The sequence below is a fragment of the Genypterus blacodes genome, unplaced genomic scaffold (assembly GCF_046128005.1).
Source record: "Genypterus blacodes isolate CSIRO-AG114 ecotype Tasmania unplaced genomic scaffold, CSIRO-AGI_Gbla_v1 ptg000045l_1, whole genome shotgun sequence".
Taxonomy (NCBI): domain Eukaryota; kingdom Metazoa; phylum Chordata; class Actinopteri; order Ophidiiformes; family Ophidiidae; genus Genypterus; species Genypterus blacodes.
The window spans coordinates 2,175,481-2,196,206 of record NW_027466858.1 but is presented as its reverse complement, the minus strand read 5'-3'; the positions used below and the strand labels follow the sequence as shown (position 1 = coordinate 2,196,206).

Sequence of the window (20,726 nt, the reverse complement as noted above, 5' to 3'; positions counted from 1 at the left end):
AACAACACAACTCCAGTGGGTTGCTCATGGTAAACTGTGTCTGCTTCATGTGTAAATTCTTGTATTTATGAAACTGATCATATGACAGTGTCTTAGGTTTGGAGTGTTTTTCCTTCTAGTGGCCAAAAATGGCTTTATACATCTTTAACCTGAGACGAAGCTGCATCCACTTAAATTTCCTTGTAAATTTCACCAAACAGTTCTTAAAAAACATTGACAAAAAGGTCTTTGGGGGTCGGGTACATTCACACATTGTTTGCTCCCCTAATACCTGGGGTAGAGCACTCGCTGGATCTGCTTGTCGGCCTTAAAAGCGTCAAGCCATTTTCCGCAGAGGAAGATAGTGGTCACTGAGGTGGCGGTGTTGGTCACTTCAACACACTCCAAAAACCACCCACAGCTGGAGCTACTGCTGTCATGCTCCATTCTGGCCCGCAGCAGCTCCCCGAGATCCAGCATCTCCAGAACAAAGCGGTCCGTGCGCCCTCGTTCAAACAGGTTGCGGAACTTTTGCCGTAGAGGGCGCTTGCCTGAGTCGCCGTTGACGCCATACAGGGTAATGAAAACATTGGCATCTGTGCCCGCTCCTTTGATATCACCAGTGATGACGATGATCTCGTACTTGACAGGGACCAGGTTGCGGACTTTGCTTGCGAAGCTCTCAATGGACCTATTGCACTCAAATGTCTGGAACTGGTCTTTTTTGGCTGCCAGGGGAATCTCTGCATCACAGTGGAAGAAATACCTAAACAGGAGCGAAGGCAGAGGAATGCAGAGTAGGTGTAAACATTAGTTACATCAATACCATCAATACAATTGAAAGAAGACAATTGGGATTTCTTCACTCACTTGTTTCCCAGCTCCTTTTCTGTCACCACCACCTCCATAACATGCCAGGAGGATGCATGCTTCACTTTCTTACCATCTTTAGTTATGTGGCCGATGCACATGCCAGCGATTTCACCCACGTGCTTTGATGAAAACTCAAATGTGTCAGTGGCACCACTGTGGAAAAGGCAAAAATGAGTATTCACAGGAACAGATTGTTAGTGAACTGTTAAATTTGCTTTTATCAGAGTTTTTCTTGTATTTCTCATGGGATTAAACCTGCTGAGATTTCAGATTCAGAAAACAGACACTGAAGCTCCGAGATCAAGGACGGTAGAAAAACTAAACGTGAAAGACAGGCGTGATCTTCTCTCTTTGAAGACCTACCATAAGAACTTCTTTTTCTTATTCTCCAGTACCAACTCCTTGGATCGGGATTTCCTTCCTTCTAGCACGATCCAGACATTCTCCGTGGTGGAAGCATCATCTGTATCAGCAGTTGTTGTGGCAATTTCATATTCTGCAGAGGGAGAGATTGTTGTAGGGCGATTATTTCACAACAGGCAAATAGTCTTAATTAGCTACAAGCAGCCATCGCTGATGATGATGAAAAGCTTATAATCATGTCTGAGTTTCCTCACTGGTTTTGTCACTGAGGTCTATAGAGTCGTTGTTGGCACAGGCCAGCTCTCTTATGATCTGCCCGTCGTCTGCATTCTTAGCCAACCAGCGGTCACAGGGGAACCTAAAGGTCTCATCCATGCTCTCATCTTTCACATCAATGTAATCAAGGTGCCAGCCAGGAGCAGGGCCTGTTTACAGGAGGGCCGACAGATGCATTACGATTGTTATTTAATACATCTATGAGGTTCACTTTTCTCTTTTGCTTTTTACATATCTGACAGTAAGACAGAAATACTAGTGCTATATATATTCTTACATTTAAATCATCTGTGTACAGGTTTATGAAAACATCACATTGTTTTTGTATCAGTACAGCCCATTGCTTGTATTCATGTTTATCTTCTTTACCTTTGTTGTCGTGCCACACTCGAATTTTGGACAGCTCGCCCAGACTGAGCATGTCGGGAAATTTGAACACGTCTTTCGCTTTGCGCTCAAACTTGTTCCTGTTGGTGCTCTCTTTCAGAGCCAGTGTGCCAGTGTCTCCAAACTCCCCAAACAAGATTAAACATACATTGGCATCAGTACCGGCACCTGGAACGTAAGAGGCAGATCTTTGGGTTACCTGTTAAAGCTGAATGGGTGTAAGCTGCTGCTGAAAAGAAGACTTCTATTGATTCTGTTGCATATTCTTTGATGGCTGAGGTCATTATTCAAACAAATATCTTGTAAGAAACTTCATGTCCAACCTCCAACATCACTGGTCTGGACTTGAATGAAGTAGGTTGTTTTCTCCACCATCTCCTCCTCGTCCACCACAGCTGCCAGCTCACACACGTTGGTCCTCTTTGGCCCTTTGGTTTTTGACAGCCAGTTCTCGTAGGTGAACTCATACACGTCCTCATTCATCGGGTTCCGCATCACAATCTAAAGCATTTATTGGAGACAGTTTCCCATATCTGAGTTGGAACATCGATTGAAATGATCAAATGGAATCTAAGTAGAGTCTATTAGTCTGTTTAGCCACAGCAGAAAGAAAGACTGAAGCTGCCTTTTACCGTGTCAAAATACCAGTCAGGGCGACTCCCAATGCCGTCAATACGAAGTCGGATCTTCTTCAGAGGAGCAATGTCGTCTATCTCTAGGGTGAATGTGTCTTCTTGGGCCCTTTCAAACCTAGATATGAATATATAATATATCATATGTATCTAATATTGCATTTGCATAAAACATGCACATGAGAGGGCTTGGCTATGATTCATAATTAGGGTCAAGCGAACTGACCTGTCCTCGTTCTTGGCCAGCAACATTTCCTCTGTGCTCCCATTGGCTCCATACACAGTCAGGAAAATGTTTGCATCGGTCCCTGCGTATTGAACATCACCTGTGGCGATGCTGATCTCATAGACGACCTAAAGACGCAGCAAAAATGTGCATATTTATCAGGAACACCAGCATCACAACAAAGACCGCCTTCTAGTTGCTTTCAGTGGCTCACTTTGCGGCTTATGTTGATCGTGCTGGCGTCCAGAACATTGAACAGCCGAGTCGTGAGCCCATCACCTCGGTCTTTAGCCAGCCAGCACTTAACCGGAAAGATGTACTTGATACCTCTGGTTGGCACGGCAACCGCCAGCTCATCCACCAACCAGCAGCTTTCTGGCGTGACACCATTATGACCAAGCTGAGGGAGACACAAAGGCAGGGGGGTAAGGTAAAACTGAGAAATGATATTTGATTTGAGATTGAGAAGGCATTGCTGGGATAACAACTGAGCCTAAATGGCTTTATTGAAAAATGTAGCAGCATAAAGGAGACTATTACACACAAATTTAGATTCCTATTCCTATTTTGGAGACAGTCACAGATTCTCACTTCCACCCTCTTGATCTCTCCAACGTCAGTTCCATAACAAACAAAGTGCTCCATGGTGCCGAGGTCGTAGCACGTCTTTCCCTCAGGGAGAGTTAACCACAGTCGCTCCGTCTCAGTGTCAGTGGCTCCGATGATGATGACGTAGACGCGGGCTGTGGTGCTGGAGTCTCGCTCATCCGATGTGGACAATGTGAAGTGATAGGGGATGACTGAGTAGAACAGAAGGGTTGGGTAAAAAGTGATTAGATGTTTTTAAATATAAGTAGAATCATATCTGTGTCTGCTGCAGTATTTGCATAACCAAGCACAAAGCTGTGAAGTGGTCATTTATTCTAAAACAAAAGGGTACAGTTGCTTTAGATGTTCAAGGAAGTTACTATTTGTTTTCCATGAGGTCTGTAACACCGTTTGAGATATGATACTGGATGTGATAACATTGCCATAATACAGTATATAAGTCGGAACAATGGGTGACATAAACTGATATGCAGCGCCCCGTTCCTCTCTTACTTGGACCCTCTTCAACCACTGCAGCCTTTTTCTTCTTCTTCTTCTTGTTGGCATTTCTGTCCAGCCCCAGTTTGGCCTCAGCCAACTTCTTGGCATACGGATCACTGTTTCTTTCTCCCTCATAGCCCTGAGTCAGACATGGAACAAATCAACACATTTGCTGCTAATGCATCCTTGAGCCGCAGCAGCTGGTTGAACTAACAGTGAGTAACACGGAACTCTCTCCACAACATAAACTCTTACAAACCTGAACAAAGAAGTTCCTTTCTATACGTTTGTCCTCTTTCTTTTTGGAAAGCCAGCGCTCACACATGAACATGTACACCTCCTCTGTGTCCTCATCCAGCACCTCCACCTGGTCTAGGTTCCAGCAAGGAGATATCATAGAGTTGTCATGGCGAATACGTATCTTATACACTTGGCCCAGGTCCACAGCCTCAATTGTGAAATTATCCACCTGAGAGAATGTGACATATTTTGTAACAATGGAAAAATAATCTCAGTTTAAAAGAATAATCAGAATCACAGCGATGGTAACATACCGCTCCTCTCTCAAACTTGTTCTTGTTGGTGTCAGACTTGGCGAGTTTACGCTCACCAGTATCCCCCAGGTCTCCATAGATGGTGAGAAAGACATTGGCATCAGTTCCTGCTCCATGCATGTCACCTGTCCGCACGGACACCTTGTATCCGTGAACTGTGGCAGAAAGAGAAAAAAGGTAATCATCAATGAAACAGCTTTTAATCCAACAGCCTGTTTGTAGAGCATAATAACTCTATGTATGAACTGTATGTGTGGGGATGGTTAATCAACTATCCACTTCTCCTTTCACATAACAAAATATCAGTCTAATGAGACACATTAAAAGATGAGTGAAATATAGATAGATATTAAGTTCACGGTCTGTGAAAATGTTACATTCTGTAATGAGGTTAAAAAGATCATACATTCAGGAGTAACAGTTAATTAAAACGGTATAGTTGATAAAAACAGTTAAAATATGTCACATACTTGAAAATGGTTTGAATGTAATGTTAAGATGTATTTATATCGTATTGTTTACTTCTTTCGTTCGTTCGCATAAAAGTGTTTATCTGTGATCGACAAAGTGGTCTTAATCTGATCGATTGCTTGAGTCTCCGCCCACAGTCCTGCTGGGGCAGTGACGGTGTTCCCTCATTAGAGTGAATAGCTAATTGAGGAAATGTAACAATAACTGCTGTCATGATTATGACTCCCCGTTCTCAGGTATGTTATCAATGGGAAGCAGAGCAGTTCGCCTGTTATTATGTGCCAACATCAGAGAATGTTTAACCCTCGTAATGTCCTCGGGGTCAAATTGACCCAAAGGACCATACAATACTAAAAAGTTGATAAACTGTGTTTTCTTTCATGAAATAAATGCTGTGTTTTCTTTGAAGTCATTTGATTGAATTTTGGGTGTTTTATTGAATTTTTAACTCCTTTGCTCCTGGGGTCAAAATGGTGCCGAAGCACAAAGTGATGTAATGGGGCAAAAAGTCACACCCTACTGCTCTCCAACACATTTTTTATTTTGTATGTTTGATGTGTGTGGTCAAGCAATGGTTATTTAATAATGGCATAACAACAGGAGGTATGGACAGCATGCAATGCCAGGTCCAAAAACGTGCATTTTTTGGGTGTGGCAGAAGCCCAAACCCCTGCCTTCTAAAATTAAGAGAAATTTTTGTGGTAATGGGTTGGACTGGAGTTAGACTAGAGGTGTAAATATAATTGAAAATTTATACTTTATGCTTCAAATAACAGTCAAACCATTTTGGGGTCAATTTGACCCCAGAGGACAATAGGTGTTAGTATTTGCTCTCATTCAAAAAATTCAAAAAATTCAAAAACGGCACCCTCACTAAACCTTGACAAATTCCACTCCGGTTCATGTCAAATAGTCAAGATCATATCAAATATTTCAAAAGAAAATTTGCCCATTTTTTAAACTAAAAAATAGGGTATATCGAATGTAAACAAGGCCTTTTGGCCCTAAATTCCAAAATAAATGGAAAAATGTGTGGTGATGCGTTGGACTGGAGTCAGACTAAAGCTGTGACACAAAAATAATTGAAAATTTACACTTTATGGTTTAGATAACAGTCAAACAATTTGGGGTCAATTTGACCCCAGAGGGCCTTAGGTGTATGTAACACGGGAGGACATTACAAAACATTTTGAGTACGATGGAGTTATATTTTGTGGATTGTAGCAAAGTGTGTGAGCTAAATCCCTGCTGGGCACCATGGACCAACCCGTAGCTGTGTGCAGCCGCCATTTTGTGTTCATTGACATGTACACAGTTGATAATAATGATAATAATAATAATAATAATATAACTGTCATTAATGTGTCTCCACCTCTGCGAGTTTGTTGAATTTTGTGGGAGTTTACTGAGCGCAAGCTAATTTGTGCTTGACTGTAATATTTGAGAAAGTGAAAAGTATGTTCCAGTGAACCACTGTATGTTGTTGTAACTTGAATTGTACTTGTTTTCTGTACATCTGTAAAGTTAGAAAATGTATTGTTTTTGTAAAATTCATTAAAGTAAAGCACTGATTGAGGAAACATCGCTCTTGTTTCCTGGGGTCTAACACTAATACAATGAATACGCCACAAATAAACAAATGAAATGCAAAATAAATTAAATGAAATAATAAAGATCTTATATGTAATGTCACAGCCTCTTCTTTACCTCACTTTAAGTTGCGTTGGCTAAAGCTGTACATGTCAATATAAATCTATAAGTAAATACAGTAACTGTGCTAATTCATGTCCTCCTTTCACCCTGGCAGCGGTGCAAACAGGGTGAACCTACCCTCCAGGGGGTCCTCCACCTCTACTTCAGTCTGCTTCAGCTTTCCGTCCCTGAGGAGCTTCTCTGTGAGGATTTCAGAGGGGACGAGCTCCCTCACCGTCTCCCCGTCTTCCTCAGACTTGGCCAGCCAGCACTCGCATGGGAAAATGGTCGTCTCTGAACCCTGCCATTAAACACAGACAATGTTTTAGACTGGGCCTGGCTTGGTCTTTCCTTCTAAAGCTGGCTGAAAGTGTACCAGACTCTTGATGTGAGCAGAAATGTGCTGAATTATTCATCTGTTAAAGATTTGATAAGGGCACGGATAACGAAACTCTTGACATGATGTGCTTGTAAATGCAATCTGAACTGGCTGTGAGTCAGTGAATTTTGGCACCTTTCCTTTCCTGAGCTGTCGTCTGATCTCCACTCTATCCAGGTGCCATCCCGGGTTGGTGCCCCTGTTGTCGTGTCCTATCCTTATCTTCTCTATGACATCACCGACATCCTCCAACTGGGGCAAGGTAACTCACAGTTTACAGACCATTATGCCAAGATCGTGAAAGTGCTTGGATGTTCTTTCCCAACCAATACCCACACCTCCCAAAATCACAAACTCACCTCCACAATGAACATGTCCTCTGCTGCCCTCTCAAAGTACAGCAGTCTCTCTCTTTTGTTGACACACAGGGATTTCTGCTGCGTGCAAATGCCTTTCTGGCCATACAAAGCAATAAACACGTCTGCATCTGTCCCCGCAGCAAAGACATCGCTGGTGAAAATCTTTATCTCATAAGGAACAACTGAAAAGACAAGTAGCATGTCGGTTGTTAAATGTAAAAGCGCATTACTAATTGCAGACTTTTGAGACATTTTGTGTGTCAAAACACAAAGAGAAGGTGTCATGATCCTGCATTGTCTGTTTCCTGTTTTATTTTGTGGTATCCTGTGTTTTTGTGTTTCTGTCAATTTACTTTTTGGTTTCTGAATCATTCGTGCACCCTTTCAGGATTTTCTTTACTTCAACCAAAGATCATTGCATTGTTATTTTCAATTACCTAACCAATTCAAATGTTTTTCACTCACATGGCGTGTAGAATTCAGTCTGTAAATCAGAGGGATAGAGATCCCTGATGAGGGCTCCATCATCCTCGCCTTTATCCAACCACCGGCCACAAGGGAAACATAGTTTCTGACCTTGAGAGGGGGCATCGATCTCTACCCAGTCCAAGAACCAACCAGGTGACCCTCCTGAAAGACATTTATGTTATTCGCTTTCATGCAGTTTTCTATTGAACCTTCTGTTTTTTTGTTCTCCCCTTCCTCTAAAGTTGTACCTGCGTTGTCATGACCAATTCGAATCTTTTCCAGGTCTCCCAGGTCCACCGCCTCCACAATGAACTCATTGATCATCCCCTTCTCAAATTTGTTTTTGTAGTTCTTACAAGACGTCAGATTAATGAACCCTGTGTGTAATTAAAATTTAATTTAGAGACATTATCGCAAGGCTGCCACAATGTCTCCTAATGGTGGTGAATTATCTTACCTGTGTCGTCGTTCTCACCAAACAAAATGGCAAAGACGTTGGCATCAGTTCCAGCATTCTTCTTCTCCCCAGTTTTTAGTTTCAGAGAATATGTTGTTGACATGGCTGTAAAATAGATTAGAGAAGTCATTTGTTTAATAATGTTCCTTCTTGCTCCTCGTTACACCAGCAGTTAGCTCAATACTTGAGCAGGGCTCCTTTTTGTCTTGTTCCTATGCTAAGACGTGTTAGTATTTCTGAACTATATTACATTTCTGTTCAAGCCCCAGAGCTGATCCCCCTCCCTCATCATCGTCATCTCTCCTCATGAAGGCCTCGTCCACAGACACCAGCTCCCTCACTATCTGCCCGTCATCTTCATCCACTGCCAGCCAGCGATTACATGGGAAGTAGTACCTACAACCAGACGAAATGCACTTTCATTTATAAACAGGTCATCCCGTAACCCTATGCATAATCTCCACATGCTGCTGAGGCTTGATGAATGACTAGAAAAAGACAATTCACACATTAGACCCACGTCATGTCTTCCTGTGTGTCCACTATCTCCACCCGGTCCAGGTACCACGCTGAATTGCATTTTGAGTTGTCATGGCGGATCCGCAGCTTCTTCAGAGCACCCAGATCAATGGCTGTCAAAGTGAAATTATCCTCCTGGAAAACGGAGCAAAGCGAGATACGGTTTGGTTTTTTAGAATATTTTTAGTGCGACTCTAAAGAGACGATGTCCATCTGTCTGTCTGTCCTGTGAAATATCTCCACAAATATTGGGGAAATCCTTGTGAAGTACCCTTTTAAACTTTAATGATTCAGTATGCTTCTAGTGCCATGAGCAGGATGACATTTCTACTTATAAGCAAGAACCCCCTCACTTAATCACAATGGCCCGTTGCTGCTCAAAGTAAAGAAATTGCCTGTGGACACGAGTTTGCTGTTCCTACAGAGCCAGGTGTAATGCCAGATGAATAATGCAAAGCTAATGAGTATTGAGTAAAATAGCACAGTTTCAATGACACAGAGGACTCCACACAGGTGGCTTGCCTGCAGGAGAGCTTCTACTCCTACCTAAACACACTCCCACACACACCTTGGTGGGTGGCTCATGTTGCATGGATGTGCTCGAGACTTTGACTAACTGCAGGCTAAAGGGATACACTTCAAAATGTTACAGCATGAGACTTAAAAAAGGATCCAGACTGAAAAGGGGGAAATGTCCAAAGGTTTCTGGATGTTTTTCTCCTGGTTTATGTTCACATTTCTGATCTGAGACAACTTGACTGTAAAATATCTTAATTACATGTTCTTCTTGTAAAATGTGTTTTCTTCTTTCTTCCTTCTTAGATATTGAATAGATTTTGACAGTTTGATTAAAACATCAAAATGACCAAAACATCACTTTTGAACTTCAGTATGACATTTTTCACACTTTATATAGAGAATGAGGATTCAATGAGCTAAAGAAATAATATTCAACTTAATTCACAATGAAAATAACTAATTTGACATGTATGTTTTTATGACACATAATCATGTCTTTATTTTTCCGATTGGTGTTTCCACTTCTTAAAAATTGTATCTACTGGATCCCTGTTTAGTTTTTACAATGTATTTAATGTAGTAAAATTGAAATGTAGTAATGAGCAATTATTTACTCTGTAGTCTTCACCTCTATCTCTGTTGAACCTGTCTTACCTGTTCTGCCTCAAACTTGTTCATGTTGTCAGACTTCTTGAGGTAGCGTTCCCCAGTGTCTCCATTCTCTCCATAAATATTAACGTAGACGTTGGCGTCGGTCCCTGCTCCCAGCATCTTACCAGTGAAGACCGTCACTTCATAGGTGTTCACTGTACAACAGTAGAAGCCATGAATTACTAATGCCTCTTTAACCTTAATCCTATACAGTATGTAGGTCGGAACATGAGGGAATTGTGTCAAGTCAACATTAACTGATAAACTGAATACATCACCACATCACCTTGAGATTCACACCTCTGACATTACATCACCTCACTACGTATGTCACCCATGATTTCATTTGTACCTTCCAGGTCCTCTGCCTCTTCAGGCAGCAGCTCCACGACCAGTTCCCCATCCTCCTCTCCCGCAGCCAGCCAACGATTGCATGGGAAATGGTAATTCAGCACCACTTCTTGCATCACCTCTCCTTCCTCGTCCTCCTCATCCTCATCTTTCTTCTTCTTTTTCTTCTTTTTCTTGTCCTCTTTTTTCTTCTCCTTGGGCACCATGGCTAAGATCAGATGCTTGACGTCCACTGTCTCCAGGAACCACCCGGAACCAACCCCTGACCCGTCATGACCGATGCGGACCTTGAAGATCTTTCCTACATCTCTAGCCTCTACCTGGGGAACAGTGCAGAGAAGTAGGATACCTTCCTTACTGTGGTATACAATCTCATTCCAGTGTCTGTATGATGGATAGAAAAAAACAAATCTAAGCTTTCATACCTTGAATATTTCGGTGAAGTCGCGCTCGTAGTTGTTGGATCTGCTCTCCAGGGTGATGCACTCGGTTTTTCCCTTTTCCCCATAGATCTGGATGAACACTCTGGCATTTGTGCCCGCAAATGTCACATCTCCAGTAACTACTGTTATTTCAAAGTTCATCACTGAAAAAGAAAGAGTGTGTGCATGAGTGATGTTGTTGTTTGCGTACAAAATGTAGGATTATAATATATTATGTAGGATTTTTCAGTACATTACAAGCATAAAGAGACACAATAGGAGGGAAGTATGAATAATAACACTGATTAAGACGTACAGTCCGGTCCCAATACAAGACCCTCTACACATCAACATTTATCTGTTGGTATTTGTGCATTTTTACATTCATATTTCTATGTGTGTGTGTTGCCTACATTGTTCCATGTCCAAGATCTCACTGGGGTAAAGCTCCACTTCTGTCTTGCCATCAGCTTCATCCTCGGACAGCCAGCGGTGACTTGGGAACATGTAGTTCTTACCATGGACTGGAACATAAATTTGAACGCTGTCCAGAAACCAACCGGCACGCATTCCCTCATTGGTATGGCCAATTATCAGACGATTGATCTGGAGTAAGAAATTAATAACACCTAACATGTAAACAATTGTCAGTCATCTGTGTAGATATTAATGTTTTGGTCTGGGTCAATGACAGGAAACACTGTTAGAAACTGTTGCTGAAGCTTCCTCACAGACAACTACTTTCACCAGATCTCAATCCATGCATTTGCCTACACGTTGTCAGCACACCTGTCCGATATCAAAGGTGTCCACGATGAAGACATCAACACGAGCCGTCTCAAAGTAGTTCCCCAGGTTGTTGTGTGAGACCAGCAGCATCATCTTACTGGTGGCACCTTTCTCCCCATAGAGCTTGACGAACACGTTAGAGTCTGAGCTGCTCCCTGGGATGCTCCCCGTCTTCACAGAGATGTGATAGCCAGTGTCTGAAAAAGACGCATACACACAAGAGCATCAACATCTACAGAAGGCTAAGTGTTTAAATGAAAGTTAGAAGTTAACAGTCCTAACTTACTGTATAGACGCTGCCCCTCTGTGTTTGGCACTAACTCTCGAACAATCTGCCCATCATCCTCATTGCGGTCAAGCCACCTAGTACATTCAGCAAACATACACACACCTGTTACACACACACACGCGCGCGCACACGTCTGTAAAGCCGATCAGCACAAGCTTGACTTTCGTGAGTGTTGGCCTCATCTCACCTGTTACAGGGGAAATCTATGGATTGGCTGTCAGCCTGGCCCTCCTCCCTTACTTTGACTTTATCAAGGAACCAGCCACAGCCTCCACCGCGGCCATCATGTCCAATCCTCACCCTTAGGACCTGCCCGATGGTCACGGCCTCAACTATAAACTCATCCATCTGAGGAGACCAAAGGTAGACCACTCACTCTGCTGGTCTCTCTGGTCCAGAGAGAAATAGCTCACAGTTTCTAGGAATTTAACTTAGAAACAATTACCCGACTTCCATTATTCTGAGTTGTACTTTGAGCTTAATATAATGTGCAGAAGATGCGTGCATGTGGAGTTTTTGTGTAAATAGGCCCCATTTAATTCTCTCCCTCTTAACAGCTTAACGCAGCTGTTTGGAGCGTTAAACATGCAACCTTTTGGTTATTTATTATGCTTTGGTTTTCATCACCCATTAGTCATTGTTGGACTGCAGCTGTGTTGCTGTTTAGGCTTTGAGCTAAATGTCAGACCTAATTAGCAACATTCCAGGAAATGTGGCATGCAGACCAAACTAGCCACTAATGTGACGTTTTCATTCTACATGAGAACATAATAAAACTTGAGAGGTAGCAGCAAAACCAGTATTATTTGGATGACTAATCTTTATAGTAATTCATCAATATTAACCCCTTGTGTACTGTGTCTTTGTGCCCAGGCTGGCAAATGATGAAGACAAACAATCCATTCAACTGTTGATGAAAGACCGAAAGACTAAACATCTATAGGCAGACTCTTGCTCAACTTTCATTGACTTGATGAAAGTTGAGCCAAAGTGTGCCTATAGATGTTTAGTGTTTAAGTTGCAATAAATTATTTACTCTGTGCTTCCTGTATTAGTGCTGGTGATATGGTCAGGGGTGAAAGTACACCAGCATGGTCCGGTACGCACTACCACTAAAAGATTCAGTGCCGTTCCACAGTAGAGGAGGGGACAGCATAGCAGAAAGCGAGGGGTCGTGGCCACGCTGACCATTCAGCCACATGAGAGAAAGACACAAAGACAGTGACGCAACCTCACCATACGCCATGAGTGCCTGCCTGGTTTTTCTTCTCAGAGACAGAACATAAATATTAGTGAAAACCCAATAAGTGTCATGGCAGCTGTTCAATTCTTGATTAATTGAGTTGTAATTACCAGACGTTTCTAATATCAACCCCATACTGGCTTTAAAAACTCAATGTGTGTTCATTGAAGTATGAAGCTGAGAACCATCTGAAGCCATGAAGGTTGGTGTAGTAGCATCGGCAAGAACTTCAATCTACTTTCACCCCTGGAGAAGGTATGAGATGACATACATCTATCCTGTGGTTGTACTCACGTTTGCTTTCTCAAACTTGTTGATGTTGTTTTTGCAGTTAACCAGCTCTCGCTCCCCTGTGTCCCCTTGGCTTCCAATCAGGTTGATGTACACAGATGCATCTGTGCCACTGCCGCCAATCGTCCCCGTGCAAACAGTCACTCTGTACTTTATTACTGTTGATCAAAATAACATTATTAATTAGCATTTTTGGTTGAGTGTGGTGAATGCAGGGAGGCCACAGGTTGGCAGGTAGTTCATGTACATACTGGGCAGTGGCTCAGAGATGTGATCACCCATGGCAGGAAGCTCCCTCACAACTTCATTATCATCTTCATTAGTGTCCAGCCAGCGCTCACAGGGAAAATTATACTTTTCCTTTGTCAATGTCTTCATCATAGTTGCCTGATTGGAGAAATGAAAGCATAATTCAAGGGAAATCAATGTGCATGAATATTCCAGGACATAAAGCATCTTTACATTGGTTAGAATGATTTTTATAAGGCTTAAAGCAAATCAAGTCATGCATTGCCAGTATAACATTTGATTTAAATAAAGTTATATTAAAGGGTATTTGCTCACTTTGCTCAGATGCCATCCAGCGAAGGGATTTCTCTTCTCATGCCAGACACGAACTTTTGTCAGTTTTCCCAAATCAGGCAGCTCAATCTGTGAAATAACATTAAAAGGACAGTTATCACCTAACTTTGTAAACTGATCATTGACATTAGTTCATTAAAGGATACTTACCATAAATTTGTCCACCTGTCCCTGTTCAAAATTGTCTGTCTTGTTGTCCAGTCTCATCTCGTCTGACTTTCCTTTCTCTCCATACACCTGGAAGGAAATCTCTGCATCGGTTCCTGCACCAGCAATGTCTGATGTCCACATCCACAAGGACCACGGGTACCCTGAGGAGGAAAAGGTGAACAGACAGAGGACGGACACACACACACACACACAACTTGGGTCATATTTTGTCTGGTTGGTTATAATTTTTGGCAGAGTGATCAAGGATATTCTCATTCTGCTAATATAACTACATATTATTGATTATTAACTTTGATTATAGATGTTGACTTACTCTTCTGTTTCTTCAGCCTGAGTGAGACCATCTCATAGAGCTCTCTCTCTATCAGCCCGTCTCCCTCCTTCTCATCCAGCCATTTACCACACGGGAAGGTCTGTTCAACCCCAGTGAACGGGCAGTAAACCACAACCTGCAAGGACAAAGACAGCTAAGCAACTTTCATATGGAGCGTTTTACAATCACTTGTGGCGTTTGAGTGTGTGTGTGAATATATGCACCTTGTCGCAGTACCAGCCGGCGCTGACTCCATCGTTATCGTGTCCAACCGTGACTCTGCTGAGGGGGCTGAGTAGAGCAGCGATCTCCACGTTGAAGATGTCTGTCAGCCCTCGCTCAAACTTTCCGCCCTCTAAAAACACCTACAAGCAGGCACAGTGAGGAAATGTTGAAATCATCCACGTCCTCATGTTGAAACCGATGCACCCACAAGATATTCAATCATGTTCATGCTCAGATGGCCTGAATTCACAAGAACAGACTGAGAATTTTACTCAAACAATGTATGGATTTTAGTCATTGACCCTCAGTAATAATGATATACTAAAATTGTGTCTTCTCTGCTTTGCGATGATCTAACAATGATCTTTGGTACAAGGTAGTACATGGTCATCTTATTGTAACATTAATATACAGTTTATGTTGTGAAAGCTACTGTAACAGCCATAACCTGGGCGAGGTAAGTGGTCTGTGTCTGCTCTCTGTGATCCTGACAGCATCTTACCCTGCCGCTGTTCTTCATGCCCTTGGATCCGTGCATCACCACGTGGATCTTGGAGTTGGTCCCAGCACCACGGATGTTCCCTGTTACAATCTGGACGTTGTACACAATACCTGGGGGGTAGGGTTACAAATCAATCACAAACTCTGCCAGCTGGCTGGTACGGTTCACAGCAACGGATGAACAGGAACAGGAACCAGAACAAACTGAAACATTGACAGTCTGACCTTCAAATTAATCACCACATGGCAGGAATTTGGCTAGAAAAACGCACACACACACACACACACACACAGATTCTCTCCAGCTGCTATGAGGAGGAATGAAATGACAAATTCTGTTTTTTGTGAAGGGTTATTCTCTTCTTACCATCAACACACTATTTGCCATTTAAAGCAAATGGTCCATTACTATGTCTACTTAATCAGAATTCACAATCGTGTTATTATATGCAAATGCCAGTTCATTTCCATTGTAGTCCCCATTACTTGATGGCTCATTGTAACCTATGTGGATGTCTTTTCTAGGCATATTGTCCTTGTTCATCCTCACCTGTGGGCTGAGTCGCCCCCACCAAAATGTCCCTCTGGATCTTCCCGTCGTCTTCATCAATGGCAAACCAGCGATTAACTGGAAATTCGTACACCATTTTATTTCCCAGATCATCCAAAGTCACCTGTATAAAAATGAAGAACTGTCAGGTGAACTCACTCAGGCTGCTGATGTTATGTAAGAGGTTTCAATACAAATACGCTTTTATAAACAACCAAGACAGCCTCTGGAGCTTAAAAGTACGATGGCAAACAAGTGATTACAAATAAATTGATTGACAGGTCTTGGAATAGCACAATCAACACAAGATAGCAACTAATTGATTAAGTATAATTGTCAACAATATAACCCATCAATGATGCAGGGAAACACTTTTTTTTCCACCATTGTAACAAATTCCAGGTGGATTAGTGTCATAATTAATAAACACTCTTCAGCCTCTTGTGAACTTGATCTTTGGTGTTCTTCTTGGAGCCTCCAGCAAATCCTCTGACTCGCCTGTCTGTTTGTTGTAAGTCAATCTGTTAATGGGTTTCCCTTTACAGACAGCATAGGGTGACAGCGTGTATGTGTGTGTGTGTGTGTGTCCGTGTGTGTGTGTTTGAATGAACTCATGTCTCGCTGTCGCACACGGTACGTGTTGGATCAGGGACAGTAGGCTCAAATGAGTGCTGGGAGGAACTCGGAGGATCACATGTCTTAAGTACCACTGCAGAGGTACACACTCGGTTTAGTTCCACGGAAAGACCAAATATGTGAGTCACTGCAGCTCATTTAAGTAAGAGATTGATTGATTTAGATTAAGGTGACAGTGTAAAGCAATATTTACACAATATAAGTACTGCATTGCTGTAAGTTCTGTATTTTCTTGTCAGATGTTACCTTGTCCAGAAACCATCCTGCTGAGGCGCCTCTGTTGTTGTGACCGATGGTGATCTTCCTCACTTTGCCCATGTTCGGAGCATCAAAGGTGAACTTGTCCTCAGAGCCCTTTTCAAAATTGTCTTTGTCATTATCGAGACGTCTCTCCCCTAAAAAACAGGAAACCAATGTGTCAGAGCGTTCTGGTCTAAATGCAGGCGGAAAATATGTAATTGCATGAAATTGGTGTTTTGGAAGAATGTTCCCTGCGGCGTCATACATGTGAGAAACACACTTGCTTTGTTATTTACCTGAGTCTCCAAACTCCCCAAAGATATTGATGAAGACATCTGCATCTGTTCCACTGCCTTTTTCATCAGCAGTGAAAACTGTCACAACGTACTTATTGTCTAGAAAATGAAGAACACAAGTTTTTTATTATAGTTTTTTTTACTGGAGGATGTGTGAGGCAAATCTTCTTTTAATAAGAGGTTGATAAACGTACATTTGGGTATGTCCATGGGGTCGGTAGTGCCCAGCAGGTCTCTGACATACAGCCCATCTCCATCCTCCTTACTCAGCCAGTTGTTACAAGCAAAGTAGAACCTGAAGTGAGGCCTGATGACGTCTGTCACCACCAATCTGTCCAGGAACCAGCCGGCATTCATACCAGTGTTGTCATGCTCAATTCTGGAGCAACAGAAGAAGAGAATTGAAATAATTTAGAATCCCAGGCAGTCAGACTCACACAAGCGAGTCTTAAGGTCAACCGTGTTTAGTGTGAGAGGAGAGATGAGTCTGGGTGTAAGTGTAAGTGTAAGAGAGATGATGTCATGTACCTTATTTTCTTAAGCGGTCCCACATTGTGAGTTCTTATTCTGAATACGTCAGTTTTGCCACGTTCAAATGCAGTCCGACTCCTGGAATAACAAATGGGGAAAGACGTTTAAATGTGTGAGATCAGGTCAACAGAGTAATCCAGAGCAGAGTGAGAGAAAGAGAGAAAGGCAATGTAAAGCAATATTTATACAATTTAAGCACCATATAAACTTTATCGTTTAAAATCACAGGTATAGAAAGTCAGAGAAATGTTGAACACGTGCATTATGAAATGTGAAAGCTTGGTACAAAATAATTCAACTCCAAACCCCAGCACACATAAACTCTCTCACCACCGCCGTCATCACCATGAACCGTACCTTTTCTCTGTGCTGTGGAAGCAGAGACAAAAACACAAGGTTGTAGTCGACACAATGGAATTTATTACGAGTGATTAATGTCTGATCAGTTTTCTGCTCCTCTCTGAGGGAGACTCACTTGCTGGCCAGGTGCAGTTTGGGAGAGATGCCGTGGTCTCCAAACAGAGTGACGAACACGTTGGCGTCGGTGCCGGCGCCTCTTTCATCACCGGTGATGGTCACAACCTCATAAACTACAGAGAGGGGCGACGACACAGTAAGACATGCTGACTGAACAGAACTGGAGAAAGTGTGTATGTGTGCGTGTATGTGTTGTAGTTTTATTTGTCGGAATCCAGAATCTTTATCCGCCTTTTAAGCTTCAGTACAAGGGAAATGTTTAGCAACGTGGGTTTGGTATTTCAGCTTATGGCAAAATGTTAAAGGTAAAAATGAGCAATCAGACATAACACACTGTGACGGTCATAACAGACTGGTGACTAGGTTTTATTTAGAGGAGCCTGTGTGTGTGTGTGTGTGTGTGTGTGTGTGTGTGTGTGTGTGTGTGCGCGTGCGTGTTTACATGTAAGCAACACTGCAGATGAGATCAGATGTTTGGTTTGGTTTTACATTGGATATTTAACATTTGAATACCATGCGAGCCAAGATGGAACACTAGAGGCCCGCACAGGTCCAATCATGATATGAAAGCCCCATCTGACTGAGGAGGGGCCCTATAGATGCTGGTTAGAGGAACAACCTGGATACCGCTTCACTTCACGTGGTGTAACGTTACCGTGAAATGACATTAAAGCACGAGTCCATTACACAGGAGCCTCTCAGTATCCACTAATATCAATCGGGCTGTATTCACTCGCCTCTCTGGTGTTCAATGTCTTTGCTCAAACAGGAGAACAACTATTTGTTTGTATGAAGCGTTTCATTCTGTACCCTCTCCCTTCCCGCACTCAGAGGATTGGGTGAGCGTGTGTGTTACCTTTCTTTTTGTGGTACTCGTCCTCGTAGTCCTCCACCTGTTCAGGCTTGTAGGACCGCAGCTCTTTCTCGTAGATTTCCACGTAGTTCTCTACCTTCTTCTTCTTGCCTTTTGTCTTCTTGGTGTCCTCGTCGCTGTCCGCTGAAGCTTTCTTCTTTTTATCTTTCTTTTTCTTTTTCTTTTCTCCTTCATCTTCATCAGACTGATCTGATTCTTCCACCTTCTTGGATTTTTTGTCCTTTCCCATGTTTTCTTCGACTGAGGACTTCTTTCTTCCTCTCTCGATCACATCAGGGAGGTTTTCTGCTCCGTCTCCACGTCTGGACTCATTGTTGTTGTCCTCCTTATCTGTGCTTTCGTCGCTCAGCTCATCCTCGCTCTCCTTTTTTCCTTTCTTCTTCCTCTTGACGTTTTCTTTATCTCGTCCCTTTTTCTTGCCGCTCTTTACTTCGGGCTCTGATGTATCTGAATTGTATCCCTCTTCATCACTGTCTTCTAGCTTCTTCTTCTTCTTCTTCTTTTTCAATCTTCTGCTATCTTCTGCCTCACTTATCTGCTTGCTCTTCTTCTTTGACTGCAGCTCCTGATCCTCTGAGTCCTCGTCCTCTACGGCTTTGGTTTCCTCCTCTGCACTCTGTCTTGTTTTTTTGTTTTTTGTGGGCATCTTTAATTTATTTACTACCTTGTAACCGTAACCAATTCCTGTGTGTTCCGGTGAAACCCGATTAAACCGACCTGTGACTTCGCAGGAGTGACCTGCTGACAGGACAGGTTCTGTCTCAGAGCTGCAGACGGTGGAGGTGAGATCACACACTGCTCTTTGACTGGGGAAGACCCTCTCAGCAGCAGCAGATGCTCCGACCTCATTAGAATGACAATGACAGCTTGTCACCTGAGCACAGGACAGGGGGAAGAGAGCTGCCAGAACAATCTAAAGACATAGTGTGTAATGATCAGGGTGACATAAGCATAAGCACCATCATGCAGATATACGGTCTATACATGCTTTACTACAGGAAACATTTAAACAGGAGACTGAGTGTTTATGCTCTAGGGATAGAAACATAAATGAGCCCTAATTTTGGCTGATCAATGATCAATTTATTGATGTCCTATCTCTGTCCTGTGTTGTAATTTTTGGTATATTTCAGCTGACAAAGTGTGTGTGTGTGGCTGCTAAAAGAAGGTGAAGTACTATCACCATAAAGACACAAATGTTTTGTGAAATGAGGATAATTTTGCAAATGAGACAGAGGCTGCAGGTTCCAGTTGTTTCTGAGAGAGGTTAATTTCAACCAGCAGAGGGAGACAATCTCATTTGCATGAGGTTTCTGTTCAAACTCCTCTGTTTGCACCATCAGACGGCAGTGGCTCCATCATTCAGATTATGGTGAGAGCAGTGAGAGTGGAGAGTTGTTTCTCACTATAGATCTCAAACACTTGAATCCTGATCCTGTCAGACAATATCAATTCGACATGAATGTGATCAACACATTTTTATGGATCTGGTACCCACTGCCCTGCACTGTGAGCTCTCTGTGGGCCGGGCGGTGAGCTACAGGAAGACAAATTCATGAAGATACTGTAGGTTTGATACAGCATCATAGCACCTAACATGCTTATCACAACCATCATGACACAAACTTTTATTCTGTGTTCTGAAGCTATGAAACCATGAAAGCAAGGAAGAGTTTCAGACTTCAGAGCAGCAGCAGCTCCACAGCGTCTATGCAGATGCAATACACACCTAGACTGCACAGCTCAGCGCACTTTGTTTGCTGTAGGTCATAATTGTAATCACTTCCAGGATCTCACTCTTTTATTTACTCATCTCCCAGAATTCACCGGGTAGAATTCAGGCAGGCAGCTGATCATGTTCCAGTTGATGATGCAAACAGATGGTAGTTAATGCTTAAATCCAAAGTATCTAACCACTTGTCTGCTGTGGAAAATAAAATACAGCACATTTACACTAAAAAATGAAGTGAGTTGAATTCATGTTCATCACTTTAATTCTGATCTCCAGAGCCTTTAGTTTATCTATTTTAGTTTGATTTAATTCCTAAAGC

General features: G+C 42.5%; 1 protein-coding gene across 1 annotated transcript; it reads right to left on the bottom strand.

The window, feature by feature from the left end:
- Window positions 1-264: 264 nt before the first annotated feature.
- loxhd1b (lipoxygenase homology PLAT domains 1b) lies at window positions 265-19,321 on the bottom strand. Its single transcript, XM_076149496.1, has 43 exons — window positions 18,658-19,321; window positions 17,800-17,914; window positions 17,682-17,693; window positions 17,322-17,402; window positions 16,988-17,172; window positions 16,794-16,892; window positions 16,504-16,652; window positions 15,622-15,745; window positions 15,073-15,182; window positions 14,570-14,710; window positions 14,346-14,481; window positions 14,012-14,172; window positions 13,844-13,930; window positions 13,531-13,666; window positions 13,283-13,437; window positions 11,933-12,093; window positions 11,743-11,819; window positions 11,457-11,653; window positions 11,081-11,273; window positions 10,671-10,831; window positions 10,247-10,565; window positions 9,898-10,049; window positions 8,726-8,859; window positions 8,456-8,601; window positions 8,206-8,310; window positions 7,997-8,125; window positions 7,746-7,910; window positions 7,281-7,462; window positions 7,057-7,173; window positions 6,681-6,843; window positions 4,380-4,534; window positions 4,085-4,294; window positions 3,838-3,964; window positions 3,328-3,536; window positions 2,951-3,136; window positions 2,737-2,864; window positions 2,511-2,628; window positions 2,202-2,379; window positions 1,861-2,046; window positions 1,470-1,640; window positions 1,216-1,348; window positions 850-1,005; window positions 265-745 (listed from the first exon to the last, which is right to left on the bottom strand). The coding sequence occupies exons 1-43, from the start codon at window positions 19,319-19,321 to the stop codon at window positions 265-267; spliced, it is 7,194 nt and encodes a 2,397-aa protein (XP_076005611.1).
- Window positions 19,322-20,726: the final 1,405 nt, after the last annotated feature.